The sequence below is a fragment of the Schistocerca cancellata genome, chromosome 7, assembly GCF_023864275.1.
Source record: "Schistocerca cancellata isolate TAMUIC-IGC-003103 chromosome 7, iqSchCanc2.1, whole genome shotgun sequence".
Classification (NCBI taxonomy): Eukaryota; Metazoa; Arthropoda; class Insecta; order Orthoptera; family Acrididae; genus Schistocerca; species Schistocerca cancellata.
Window position 1 is genome coordinate 438,101,965 of NC_064632.1, and position 15,348 is coordinate 438,117,312.

Genomic DNA, 15,348 nt, shown 5'->3' on the forward strand with positions numbered 1-15,348 from the left:
TACCCCCAAGGGGGTCCACAACTCCCCATCCCCCATCTTCACCCCCCACCTCCGCCTCTTTCCTTCCCTTTCTCCCCCTCTGGGGGGACGCTTGACAATGTAACACATTATTTGCTTGCAAGTCTTCGTCCTTTCTTTGTCCTTCTCTTGTCCTTACCTCTTCTCTTTGCCCTTTTCTCCGCTGTGGCATTTGAGACCTCTCTTCTTTCCTTTCCCTTTGTTTTTTCCCTTTCTCTTTTTTCCTCCCTGTGCGTGTCTGAAGGCTGACCCATGCATTTCCATGCGTAGCCGGTGACGGGGTAACGCGTAATTCCCCGCCCTGGGTAGACAGTTAGGACACCTACGTACCCTCTGGTAACAGCAAGGCCCAGAGAGGGGTGATTACCCGAGCTGATACCTTCCAAAAGTGCCGATTGGTCCCTCCGTCCATTTCTCGTGAGGTGTGACCTGAGGTGTGAACAATCACCTAAGGCGGGAGTGCCCTCAGAGAGGGCCCCCACAAGGAAGGAGTGCGCCATCGGAGACGCCGATAATCATGGGGGATACTTTCGCAATGGTTTCCTCATCTTCTACTATGTCTGCTCACAAGTGTAAGTTCAATGAGTCTCAGCCACAGGCAGTCCTTCAATTGTTGCCACAGTTCCTTGTTGTTTCTCGGTATGATGAAGGTCACGACTTCTCCACGGTCAACCCTTTCATTATTCAGAAAGGTGTCGACGCAGTTGCAGGTCCTGTAAAGTCTTGTTCCAGATTACGAAATGGCACCTTGTTGTTAGAAACAGTCAGTGCCCTCCAGGCACAAAAATTGCTGCGTACTTCACTTCTCCACACCTTCCCTGCCCGGGTGGAAGTGCACTGCATTTTAAATTCCTCACGTGGGGTTGTTTATACACGCTCCCTCGACGGATTGTCCGATGAGGAAATTCAACACCACCTGTCTGACCAGGGCGTAACGGCCGTTCATAGAGTCATGAAAAGGGTTGACACAAACATCATTCCAACCTGTATTTGACATTTGACAAAGTTCAACTCCCATCGAAAATCAGAGGGGGCTATGAGATAATTTCCGTTCGCCCTTACATCCCAAACCCTACGCGTTGCTATCGGTATCAGTGGTTCAATCACACCAGCCAGTCCTGTTCCAATCCGGCCAAATCTGTTACGTGTGGCAAGGATGCCCATGAGGCTGCTTGTCCACCTCCATTCCCTTGTTGCATCAACTGTATGGGTGACGACGCTGCTTCCTCTAGAGATTGCCCCATTTTTAAAGACGAAAAGCTCATTCAGGAAATCGGAGTGAAGGAAAAGGTGTCGACCTTTGCTGCTCGAAAGCCCACTGTGCCTCAGACAGGAAAATACAGCACTGTCCTTGCCTCTCCTCGGCCAACAAAGGAGGCGGCCACGCAGACTTGCGATCTCACCTGTAGTGCCACAGTCGTCAGATCGGCCAGCGCAAAGATTGCCCGTTCAACCTCCCCACTTTCGCCTGCTCACTCTACGGCTCACCCTTCATCGGGTTCTGCTAAATCTTGAGCCCCAAAGTCAGACACCAAGACTTCCAAAAAAGAGCATACTCATGAAGATTTTTTATGTACCCCAACTTCACAACCATCGGTTCCTCCTTCATCTAAACATCATGTTTCCAAGAAGGCTAATAAGAAACCCAGTTCCTCTCTTTCTCCGCCAAGGCGTGTCTCCTCTACAGCACCACCTGGCGGTAACCACCCTCGGCCGTCTTCTGTGTTGCCGAGGCGCACTGCTGACGGCCGATCAACCGGCCGATCGCTGGTGGCAGGAGCTGCTCCTGAACAACCTATGGATCAGGATCTTCTGCCTTCGGCTGAATGCCGTTCCATGCTGTCGGTCGCAAGCTCTGAGCAGTCGTTGAGTTGACGGCAACCTTGGTCACATTCCTCCATTTTCTGTTCACCCTATGTCCATTATCCACTGGAATATCCACAGCATTAGACCCAATCGGGATGAATTGTCGATCCTCTTACGATCCTACTCGCCGGTCATCTTCTGTCTTCAGGAAACAAAGCTGCGTCCCCATGACCGCTTTGTTCTCCCCCATTTTCAGTCCGTCCGATTTGATCTCCCCTCTGTTGAAGGCACTCCAGCGCATGGAGGACTTATGATTCTTCTCCATGATACTCTCCATTATCACCCAATCCCCTTAAACACTTCCTGCCAAGCTGTCGCTGTCCGTCTTTTTTCTGGATACACCTTCTCTCTTTGTACTGTATACATTCCATCGTCCACACTAATGACACGAGCTGATCTCCTTCATCTTCTTGGTCAGCTTCCACCCTGCTATTTTCTGGTTGGGGACTTCAGTGCCCAGCACCCGCTTTGGGATCTCCACATCCTTGTCCGCGCGGTTCACTATTGATAGACGTTTTCCACCAAGCGGATCTTGTTTGCCTCAACACTGGGGACCCTACATTTTTGTCTGCCTCCACGACAAATTTCTCTCATTTGGACCTTTCGGTCGGTACTGTTCTGCTAGCTCAGTGCTTCGAATGGTTCGCCCTTGATGATACACACTCGAGTGACCACTTTCCATGTGTCCTTAGACTGCAGCCTCAACTGCCATAAATGCGCCCGCAACGCTGGAAGTTTGCCCAAGCCGATTGGACACTTTTTCGTCTCTAGCGACATTCTATGACTGTCACTTTCCTAGTGTCGACGATGAGGTCACACATATTACAGACGTTATTCTTACAGCTGCGGAACGTTCAATACCACACACCTCCGAATTGCCCCGGTGCCCCCCAGTTCCTTGGTGGAATGAGGCATGCCGTGACGCAATACGTGAGCGGCGACGTGATCTTCGCGTTTTCCGCAACCATCCTACTTTGGCCAACTGTATTCACTATAAGCAGTTCCGTGCACGATGCCGTCGCGTCATCCGCGATAGCAAGAAGGCAAGCTGGGGCTTCTTTACTAGCTCATTTAATACCTTCACTCCATCCTCGGAAGTTTGGAGTCGGATTAGATGGTTATCTGGCGTGCCTAGTTTCTCCCCGGTCTCTGGGCTCACTGTCGCGCATGATATGTTAGTGGACCCCGTCGCAATTTCTAATTCATTGGGTCAACACTTTGCTGAGATTTCGAGCTCTTCAAATTACCCGCCAGCGTTTCTCCCGAAGAAATGTGCAGCGGAAGTGCAACCTCTTGCCTTCTCCTCTCAAAATCGCGAAAGCTATAATACTGCTTTCTCCATGCGGGAACTTCAACATGCACTCTCTTCTTCTCGCTCCTCCACCCCAGGACCGGATGGTATCCACATCCAAATGTTGCTGCATTTATCAACCCATAGTCTGCGTTACCTCCTTCACCTTTATAATCGAATTTGGACCGGCAGTACTTTTCCCAGACGATGGTGGGAAGCTATAGTCGTTCCTGTCCCGAAACCTGGAAAGGACAAACATCTCCCCTCTAGCTATCGCCCCATTTCTCTCATGAGTAGTGTATGTAAGGTTTTGGAGCATATGGTGAATTGCCGTTTAGCTTGGTGGCTGGAGTCCCGCAGTCTTTTAACACCTGCCCAATGTGGTTTCCGAAAGCATTGTTCTGCAATTCCAATTATGGACTGTCTCCTTCCCGATGTCTCGGGCTCCCTCTTTGTGGACGATTTTGCGATCTACTACAGCTCTCAACGGACCAGCCTTCTTGAACGACGTCTTCAAGGATGTCTTGATCGCCTCCACTCTTGGAGCACCGCAACAGGCTTCCGCTTTTCTCCCAGTAAGACTGTTTGTGTTAATTTTTGGCGTCGTACGGAGTTTCTTCCACCTTCCTTACATCTAGGACCTGTCAACCTTCCATTTTCGGACGTCCCTAAATTGTTGGGTCTTATGTTTGACAGAAAACTGTGCTGGTCCTCCCACGTTTCCTATCTTTCGGCTCGCTGTCTGCGATCCATCAACACCCTCCATGTCCTGAATGGTACCTCCTGGGGAGCGGACCGAGTGGTCCTTCTCCACCTCTATCGCGTCTTAGTGCGCTCGAAATTGGACTACGGAAGCATAGTTTACTCCTCTGCTCGGCCGTCTATTCTTCAGCGTCTCGACTCTATCCACCACCGTGGATTACGTTTAGTGTCTGGAGCTTTTTACACCAGCCCTGTGGAAAGCCTTTATGCTGAGACTGCTGAATCTCCGCTGTCCTATCGGCGAGCAGTCCGTCTGAGTCGTCATGCTAGCCATCTGTCTTCCATGCCTGCTAATCCGGCCCATGACATTTTTTTCGACGCCGCCTTGGATTTAGGGTATCCAGGCCACCCTTCCTCCCTACTACCACCGGGAATCCGCTTCCGTCAACTGCTCCATTCTCTTTCCTTCCACTTTCCTAAAACCTTCGTGACAACTTGGGGTACAGCACCGCCTTGGCTCCGTCCCCGGACCTGCCTGCTCCATGACCTTTGTCAATTTCCCAAGGATGGTACCCCTTCACTTGTTTATCGCCGGGCATTTGCTGCTCTGTGTGCACACATGGAGGAAGCCACATTTATTTACACTGATGGCTCGAAAACATCGTTAGGTGTAGGGAGTGCCTATATTGTTGGCGACACCCCAAATCGATTTCGGCTTCCCGACCAGTGTTCGGTATGTACTGCGGAGCTTTACGCTGTTCTCCAGGCTGTCCAATACATCTGTCGCCATCAGCGGATACAGTATGTTATCTGTTCAGATTCTCTCAGCTCTCTCCTCAGTCTCCGAGCTCTGTACCCTTTCCACCCTCTGGTCCACCGGATTCAGGACTGCCTGCACTTGCTCCACTTGGAGGGCATCTCTGTGGCGTTCCTCTGGATCCCAGGACATGTTGGTATCTGTGGGAATGAGGTGGCCGACATAGCGGCCAAGGCTGCAGTCTCTCTTCCTCGGCCAACTATTCGCACGATTCCCTTCGCCGATCTACGGAGTGTTTTATGTCGTCATGTTGTTCTTTTATGGCACGCACATTGGTCGACACTTCCCAATAATAAATTGCGGGACGTGAAAGCTCTTCCCTGTGTTTGGACCTCTTCCTCCCGAACGCGTCGTCGGGAGGAGGTAATTTTAACTAGACTCCGGATAGGGCACTGTCTTTTTAGCCATCGACATCTTTTAAGTGGTGATCCTCCCCCACTCTGTCCCCACTGCTCTCAGCTGTGGACGGTAAGACACTTTTTACTTGAGTGCCTCTATTTTAATCCGTTACGTGCCCGTCTACAGCTGTAGCCTGATATATCTTCCATTTTAGCTGATGACACGCGCTCAGCCGATCGCGTTCTCGAGTTTATTAGTGCCGGTGAGATGACGTCAGTCATTTGAAGCTCTTTTTGGGGACAACCAACCCCCTTCTATAGTTTTTTAAAGTTTTCCTTCTATTTTTAGTTTCTCCAATTTTTTTAGTTTCGTTCTCATTTCTGCCTTTTTGTAAGTCACGGACTGGGCGCTAATGACCGCAGCAGTTTTGCACCAAAAAAAAAAAAAAGGTTGTGCGCGCGCACACACACTATTCATGGTACTGTCGTTTATTAGGAAATCACCTCTTTTTTTTCCCCGTACATTGCTTATTATGTCGACACTATATCGTGGCAGGTTTAGGTGGGTAGTGTTGGGCAATTTCATCTCAAATCGTACAGATCAAGAGTAAATGTGTCACATTACTATTTCAAAGTTTTCTGACAGAAATATATGTTGAAGTTCCACATGATCTCTCTCCAAAAAGTACAATATGTTGATTTTTGATGATTTTTTTAAAATGCTACAGACCTCTCCAAATGAGAGTATTTGTGAAAATATTGTAACGAAAGGGAGAATTGAAAAGTTGTAGTAAAGAAACCAAAAGTGATACAGATCTGAATTTATTTTCAATACGGTAAATACTTTGTTTCCATTACTATGAGACATCATTTATACATACACACTTTTGAAAATATGAATGGTCACAGGATGTTAACTATCTTGAGAAATGATAAAGTGGAAGGACTGCTAACTATCAGCTATGGTACGTTAGTTGGTCATTGTACTTAGGGACTGTACACAGTGGGCAATACTTGTCTGTACAAAGTGTGGGAAATTTTTTTAAGTAGACCTAGCACTACTCTCGTTGTCGAAAAAATATGGACACTTAAATATTTAAATTGATCGCTGATTTTAAGTAAATGTCATGTAAAACTTGTACTTCTGAATCAAAATAATTACTGTCCAACACTATAAGTGAGTGGGAAAACAATTCGTAATTTTGTTCAAAAGTGTTTTATAACAAAACTGAGATGTATAGAATATTTATACCCATTTTTCTTTTGATGGTATTATTCACACGTTATTATTGTCTTCTGTCATTACTTTACATCATGGCTTTCCCTGAATTAAAATTGCCTAAAATGTAACAATCAACATGCTCTGTTGAAAAGAGTTCATTCTTTTTCCATGTGCTTCTCATTGAACTTCTATAGCCGAGCTGAATTTGCGCAAGGGCAAGGATGATCCAACAAGAGCAGTGCATGGGAAATGAGAACTGCGCACTGATCTTTTGATGATAGTCATTTGAAAGCATTAGCAGGACTATGAGATTTCTTAAAGCAGATGGTTATATCTTGCAGCTCATGAGAGACACTTCTTGTCTCACCCAACACTAATTGTTGTACGCACAAGAAATGAATTGGTGCGTTACAGTGTTTTCTAAAGTATACTGTGGTCTCTGCATTTCACACACAGTAACTGGCTGCATTTTGTGGAGTCCCATTGTTGCAGTGTATGTGACACTCTGGGATGCAACGCAGTTGTGATGTGATTGAATTCCTACCACAGGCTTCATAGCAGACCACTCGTATCTCTTTTTTAAACAAAATTTCCTTAATGTACTTTCTTTTAGAATTAGTGTTTCATGTTTGTTACTAATGTCAATATGGTGTGTACTAATCAGTAGCATCTCTTATAGCATCAACAGCTTCATGCTGGATGTTAAATCTTGTTGCAACATGTTTACAGAGACTTCTTACCCCATCACATACACCTTTTCCATGACCTGTTGCTGCAAATATCCTTTTTTTTTTTCTTAATTCCACTACTACAGTGTCGACAAAGCTCATAAAACTGAAAGCGTTTTTTAAAATGTGATGCTACACAATCAATCACATACACATGTTTAGAAAATGCTTGGCCTCTAGATGCTATGTTATCAATTATCATGCTGACAGCATAGCATGCATGTGCACTGTCATGAATGAGATCATCACTGACAATAGCACAACAGTGTAATATTCCAAGGAAATAGGCAACACATGTAAATATTGATATCTGTGATGTGTGCCAGTGGTGACTTTGAATTTTGTTTTTCAAAACAACAGACCACTTCTCAGCAAAGTAGAAATGAAGAACTAAAGTGTCAGTATTCTGGGGTGTGGCTAATTTTACTTCTGCTATGGCCTGTCTCTGCAACCTCCAGATATCATGATGAGCTATTCCTTTCATGACCCAATGCCTAATGATGGTGTTACACTATCAAATTTCTTTGTCAAAGATATTTGATGGTGTAATAGGGAACTTTGTCAAATGTCGTCCAATATTTGATCAAATCTAAGGCCTTGCTGTAGATTTGATCAAAGAAGTCACTTGTCTTCTGTTCACTGCAATGTGACATGTTACCACATGGAGCGCTAGCATCACTGCAGCGCTCTGTCGTCTGTAGTGTTTTTATAAACATTGCCGGTAAATACAGTTGCTGTGTGCCGAAAACTACAAAATTAATAGAGATGTATGAAGCTGATGAGGAGCTTTACAGCGTGAGACACCCTGAATACAAAAATAGGTTAAGAAGATTGGAGACCTGACCTAACCCTCTCCTGTAGCAAGGAATCGGAGTGTTACAGTGAGCCTGTCTTCTGCAGATGTAGCAGTTCTTGAGTGAATATTGTGCTTTGTGATATGAGGATACACTTCACTGAGCACATACAGAAATGTATGCTCATCTATTCTTAAGTAATTGATGTGTGACTTGATGTCCTCCACTATAAGCTCACGTAACAAGCTTTGTTGAATGCTTTTATAGTGTCGTCGTAAAACCCACGGCTTCACCCAGGTATGTTTCCTTTTTTCCCCGCTTCTCTTCCGCATGTGCACATAGTGCAATTGTGTTACATGCAACTGCTGTGATTAATAGCAAGTTGTTGTTGTTGTCAGCCATCTTGAACTTTGACGAAAAATATGATGACAGTGTAATACCCCTTCTAGCACTACATCAAAGACCTTTGTCAAATATATTTGACGGAATATTTGATCACATCTTTGATCAAATCTTTGACAGAGAAATTTGATATTGTAATACTGGTCTAACCTCTGTAACAAACTTCCTTGGCTCTACTGCCTTCTTCACCAACTCTCCTCACTTCCACAATATGTAGGTTATGTCATTATCAGTATCCTGAAGGTGTAATGCTTTAACAGTCATCACTTCAGCACCAGGACGTACTGCACACTCCTGCAACCAGCATTTATCTTGCAGCTCTTGACATATAGACAAAAGCATCAGGTCCATCTGTGTGTACTTCTTTCATGTGACACTGCTTATGGCGAAAGAAATGTTTCAGATAAGTGCAGTAAATACATGTGCATACTTGCTTAACTGGCTGGCATTTTACCCAATTTGGTCGTAAGGAGTAGAATTTTTTGAGTCCAATTTTTAAATTCAGGTTCTCATTTTTTCATTAGGAGATATGCTTCTCTTATTGATCTTGTCGTACGTCTTTTTGCCTTTTTAACTTTTCACCATTTTCACTACAGAGATACCATCAGCCTGTTTAGGACTTCGCCTGCTGCAATTGTTGTCATCACTTCATTAATATTCCAGAGCAACAGTAAGCATAATACCATGCAACGGATGCCCACAGCAAGAACCTGGGCATGCCAAAATACCTTTCTCATTCTTTATTCTACGGGTTTTTGAAATCAAATAATGTGAGGAAGCGGGTATGTATTTCTGTATCTACTGCTTAGAGTAGCTACCTGGTGCCAGTATCAGTGACTGTACATTCTCAGTATACATGGCTGCTGAGATAGTGGTATTTAGATTTTGAAACCACACACCACAGTTTGTGCACATACCACTTGTCTTCAGGTTCTGCTCAAAGTGCTTCCACATTATACACTTCACAAAGTTGATAAATTGTTGCTTGTGTAAAACTTGTTTCAATTTCTTCGTCTTTTCTTTTTACATACTGTTGTCTTCTTTTGCTTCTTATCCTTCCTGGATGTTTAAGAGGGGATATAGTAGGGGCTACAGCAAAAATGCTAACAGTCAACGCATTAAAAACTTCACACATAGGAATTGTTCAGGTAGGGTGTCACTAAATTTCTTCTTGTAATGAGTGTAGCAGTTCCTGCACAATGAAGGTGATGCTAGTACCATTACTGGAGGACCAAAATACTTCTGCAATAACTCTGACAGATCTCCAACAACTGTGAAGTGTTTTTCACTTTTCTAAATCACCACCTTCTTTTGTCTTTTTTTCATAGTCCACACACTTCACTTTTCATTTCTGTATTTTACTGACATTGTATTTAACAAAAAGTTCAAACCGAACACAAAACTCGATGCAGGCTGGGTTATGTGCAAGTTCTCACTCGTTTGTTGTACAGAAGAGTGCTGAAACAGTGTTGCCAATATGCATATTTTACACTAGAAATTCAGGGACACGAAATATACAGAATGTTGAAAAATATTGCCCACTGTGTTTGCACTAACTACTAACGCCTTAACCAAACAATATTTTACGTAATTCTCAAAAGCTTTTGAGTGGGGGTTTCCAAGTAAATAATTCGTAAAAACTCAAAAATGTAATTTTTTGCATTTTTTGTAATAAATATTTACATAATATCTGGTAATATGACATAAAAGATAGCGTTCTGCAACTTTCCAAACTAGAAAAAAAAAAAATTTTTAAGTGGGAAAATTAACCTAAATTTCATATTTTTGTCTTAAATTTGTGAGTTAAAGGAAGCCTGCAAGTGTGCAGGTGCGAACGAAATGTCAACACACTAGGATGGAGCTTTAAAGCAAAACATCTGCCTTGTCTCCAGTACTTTTGGTTTAGTACATATCTCTCTCTCTCTCTCTCTCTCTCTCTCTCTCTCTCTCTCTCTCTCTCTTTTGTTCTCTACTGTTTTCAGAGTTATTCACAAAATATACATTTTTTCAAAGGACCATACCATTTACAAAAATTAGGATAAAACCAAAATACTTTATTTCTGAACAGTTATGATATAGAGGTCTAATATATATATATTTTCCAGAGAAATTCATGACCACAAGTTCACATGACCTGACCTGTATGATTTGAGATGAAATTGCCCTGTTTTGATATATGGTTCCGTAAGAGACTGGTAGAGGTTGGGCCTGAACGACACTGCCAATGGAAGTAAACAGTTGTGCTGTAGCTACCACCATATGCTTTGTGTACTCCAATTTGCTTTGTGTTGTGGATTGCTTTTTTTTTTATTTGTTTTGAAATGAGTGAAGAGACTAATCGTGGTGAATAAAGGGATTAGAATGCGACTCTCACCACAACAAAAGGAAATAGTGATCACAATAACAGTTGTCAGTTCTGCTTTGATGGAAGTACAAATGTGGACATAGGATGGCAGCCCTTCAAGAGGGAGGCAGAGCTTTTTCCTGCACTGGTCCTCTCCCATTGGACAGTCCATGTTCTCATTTGTTTATCGTAGTGCCCTACTGCCAAGATATATTGTCCGCATAATACCAACAACCACTTAGTTCTGTTCTTCACTTCTTTCTGACAATCTGCTTATAGAATTCTGCTGTAGGATCCAGTAATATACAGGGTGATTCAAAAAGAATACCACAACTTTAAAAATGTGTATTTAATGAAAGAAACATAATATAACCTTCTGTTATACATCATTTCAAAGAGTATTTGAAAAGGTTTTTTTTCACTCAAAAACAAGTTCAGAGATGTTCAATATGGCCCCCTCCAGACACTCGAGCAATATCAACCCGATACTCCAACTCGTTCCACTCTCTCTGTAGCATATCAGGTATAACAGTTTGGATAGCTGCTGTTATTTCTCGTTTCAAATCATCAATGGTGGCTGGGAGAGGTGGCCGAAACACCATATCCTTAACATACCCCCATAAGAAAAAATCGCAGGGGGTAAGATCAGGGCTTCTTGGAGGCCAGTGATGAAGTGCTCCGTCACGGGCTGCCTGGCGGCCGATTCATCGCCAGGTAGTTACGGACAGATAAGTGCCAATGTGGTAGCGCTCCATCCTGCTGAAATATGAATTGTTGTGCTTCTTGTTCGAGCTGAGGGAACAGCCAATTCTCTAACATCTCCAGATACTGTAGTCCAGTTACAGTAGCACCTTCGAAGAAAAAGGGACCAAAAACTTTATTGGCTGAAGTGGCACAGAAAATGTTCACCTTAGGTGAGTAACGTTCATACTGAGTTGTTTCCCGCGGATTCTCAGTGCCCCATATACAGACATTGTGACGGTTGACTTTCCCGTTAGTGTGGAAAGTTGCTTCATCACTAAACACAATCTTTGAAACGAAAGATTCATCTGTTTCCATTTGAGCAAGGATAAAATCACAGAAATCGATTCTTTTAATCTTATCAGCTGCAGACAGTGCTTGAACCAATTTCAGACGATAAGGTTTCATAACTAACCTTTTTCGTAGGACTCTCCATACAGTTGATTGTGGATTTGCAGCTCTCTGCTAGCTCTGCGAGTCGATTTTCCTGGGCTGTGAACAAATGCTTGCTGGATGCCTGCTACATTTTCATCACTCGTTCTCGGCCGTCCAGAACTTTTCCCTTTGCACAGACACCCATTCTCTGTAAACTGTTTATACCAATGTTTAATACACCACCTATCAGGAGGTTTAACACCATACTTCGTTCGAAATGCACGCTGAACAACTGTCGTCGATTCACTTCTGCCGTACTCAATAACACAAAAAGCTTTCTGTTGAGCGGTCGCCATCTTAGCATCAACTGACGCTGACGCCTAGTCAACCGCGCCTCAAGCGAACAAATGTACAACTAAATGAAACTTTATAGCTCCCTTAATTCGCCGACAGATAGTGCTTAGCTCTGCCTTTTGTCGTTGCAGAGTTTTAATTTCGTAAAGTTGTGGTATTCTTTTTGAATCACCCTGTACAATGTTCTAAGCAGTTACAGTCATCATGTGAAACGCCTATATTCTAATGGTAATATTTTATTGAAACTGATGCTCTGATGTCTGCTTGTTTTTGTGCCCATTGATATATATTCCTTCATTATCTTTTATATTATGAAACTATTATGTTGCCAGACATCTGCGAGAACATCACTGTACGAAAGAGGGAGGGTCCTTTGTATGCCGTTACGGTCTGAATGGTGTGTGTCCATCGCTTCCTGTGGAAGGTGTGAGTGATCAAGACTATGAGGAGCATGTTCTGCGCCATCACGTGCAGCAGCCACGATCTGCGAGGCACCAAGCAATGCTGGGGCGGCACAGCAAACTGCTACTGCTGCAGCAGCAACAACAGAATGCTGAACACTCGCAACCATGGACTGTGTACTCAGCATCTCAGAACCTGCCTGCAGTCCTCAATGACCCTAGCCGTGGGAAGCAAGTATGTATCTTTCCTATGTAGAAGATATGAAGCAATAACTGTATATTTCGAACAAGAAGTTGTTGAATGGGACCAGATATTACACTAAGGATGGCCTCTTGTACCAAATGAAGTTTATGTAAGCAACTTTAAAAATACTAATGTACAGTTGTCACCAAGTTGTAAATACTCTAAATGATAAGGCCCTTCTTTTAGAGATTTGCATAAAGGAAAAACACACAAAAGCAAAAGTTAGGCTCCTAGGATTGATTAGTCAGACAGATTGTATTAGCTCCCCCTGCGGGTTTGGGGGTTAGAATAGGCCCGCGGTATTCCTGCCTGTCGTAAGAGGAGTCCATCCCCCTCAAGGTGGTAGTTAGCACCTGCGTCCGGAGACGGACGGTTCCACGACCTAAATTGTGGTCTTTTTGGTTTTTCACTTCTCGTTTCTTCCTTCCTTTGGTTGGTTCCTTTCTTTGTTCTTCTCCATCTCACCGTCTTCCTTACTCTTTCCCTTGCCTTCTTCTCCTTGCCTTCTTCTCCTTGCCTTCTTCTCCTTGCCTTCTTCTCCTTGCCTTCTTCTCCTTGCCTTCTCTGGTCTCCGCCTCGGCGTTTGAGACAGTCTGTCCTCTCTCTCTCTTCCTTTTCCTCTTCTTCCTTTCTCCCTGTGCGCGCCTGAAGGCCGACCCACGCGTTTGCACGCGTAGCCGGTGACGGGGTAACGCGTAATTCCCTGCCCTGGGTAGACAAGTAAGGCACGCACGTACCCCCTGGTAAAGGCCAGGCCCAGGGAGGGGTGATTGCCTGAGCTGATACCTTCTGACCATGCCGATTGGTCCCTCCGTCTGTTTCTCGGGAGGTGTGACCTGAGGTGTAAACATTCACCTAAGGCGGGAGTGCCCTCTGAGACTGTCCCCACAAGGAAGGAGCGCACCATCGGAGACGCTGGCAATCATGGGGGATTCCTCCGCAATGGATTTCTCTTCTTCTCTCTCGACTTCTGCCCACAGACGGAAATATGACCAGCCACCAGTGACAAAGGTACTACCGCCTGCCCCACAGTTCCTCGTCGTTTCTCGGTCTGAGGACGGAAAGAATTTTTCCTCTGTCAACCCTTTCGTTAGCCAGAAGGGCATAGATGCCATAGCCGGTACTGTTAAGTCTTGTACAAGGTTGCGTAATGGTACCTTGCTACTAGAAACTGAGAGCGCCTTTCAGGCACAGAAACTGCTTCGAGCCACACTCCTGTACACGTTCCCTGTCCGGGTGGAGGCTCACCGAACTTTGAATTCGTCTCGTGGTGTGGTCTACACTAGATCTCTCGACGGATTGACTGACGAGGAGATTCAGTCTTTCCTCGCTGAGCAGGGCGTGACGGCTGTCCATAGGGTCATGAGAAAGGTCAACAATGACCTTGTATCGACCCGGACACTTTTCTTGACTTTTGATAGTGTTCAGCTGCCATCGCGCATCAAAGCGGGCTACAAGGTTATTTCTGTTCGCCCCTATGTCCCGACACCTACGCGCTGCTACCAGTGTCAGCGTTCTAATCACACTCGCCAGTCTTGTTCCAATGCGGCTAAATGTGTCACTTGTGGCAGGGACGCCCATGAGGGTGACTGTCCGCCTCCGTCTCCTCGTTGTGTGAACTGTCAGGGTGACCCTGCAGCGTCCTCCTGCGACTGTCCCATCTATAAGGAAGAACGATGTATCCAAGAAATTTGGGTCAAAGAAAGTGTCCACCTCGGCTGCTCGCAAGCTATTTGTTAGTAGGAAGCCCACGCTGCTCCCAGCGGGTAAATTCAGTGCTGTCCTCGCCTCTCCTCGGACTACCAGGGAGGTGGCAACCCAGACATGCGATCTGACCTTCAGCACCACGGTCGTCCGTTCGGCCAGTGCTAAGATCGCGCGGTCGACGTCTCCTCTTCCTCCCATCACCCCACAGACACAAGCCCCTTCATCAGCTTCTGCTAAGACGAAGACCCAGAAGTCAGATGCACGGGCCTTCAAAAAGGAACTGTCCCGTGCAGACTTCCTACGTACCTCGACCTCCCAGCCATCAACCAGTACTTCCACCAAACGAACTTCCAAGAAGGCTCATAGGAAGCACAGTTCTCCTTCTCCGCCACGGCGCATTTCTTCTCCTGCCCCACCCAGCAGTTGCCGCCCCAGGCAGTCATCCGTTTCGCCTGGCCGCACCGCTGGTAGCCGAACATCTGGCTGTTCACCAGCGGAGGAAGCTCCCCCTCCCGGCCATCTTGCCAAGATGGCCGATGAACCTATAGAACACATGGACGATGACTGTCCGCCTACTGATAGCGGCGGCAGTGCTCGCTCAAAGCCAGGCCCTCAGCGGCCTTCGAGGTGACCCCTTCTTTCATCTTCCTTTTCTTCTTACGATGGCACTTATTCACTGGAATATTCGCAGCATTCGCTCCAACCGAGAGGACTTGAAGTTGCTGCTCTGCTTGCACCGTCCGCTCGTCGTAGCCTTCCAGGAAACGAAGCTACGCCCATGCGATCAAATTGCCTCGGCACACTACACCTCTGTACGTTTTGACCTACCCCCTGTGGTAGGTATTCCGGCTCATGGAGCGGTTATGTTGCTGGTCCGGGATGATATTTACTACGATCCCATCACATTGCACACCGGCCTGCAGGCAGTTGCCATCCGAATTACTCTTCCCACTTTCACATTTTCCATTTGTACCGTTTACACTCCATCGTCGTCTGCCGTTACC

At 45.3% G+C, this 15,348-nt stretch overlaps 1 protein-coding gene across 1 annotated transcript in view; it reads left to right on the forward strand.

Annotated features, from left to right (window-relative positions):
• Positions 1-15,348, forward strand: part of LOC126091987 (vacuolar protein sorting-associated protein 54) — a 146,929-nt gene that overhangs the window by 12,591 nt on the left and 118,990 nt on the right. The window contains exon 2 of the mRNA XM_049907353.1: positions 12,325-12,628. Within this exon, the coding sequence (XP_049763310.1) occupies positions 12,325-12,628 (304 nt within the window). The remainder of the gene's footprint in view (positions 1-12,324; positions 12,629-15,348) is intronic.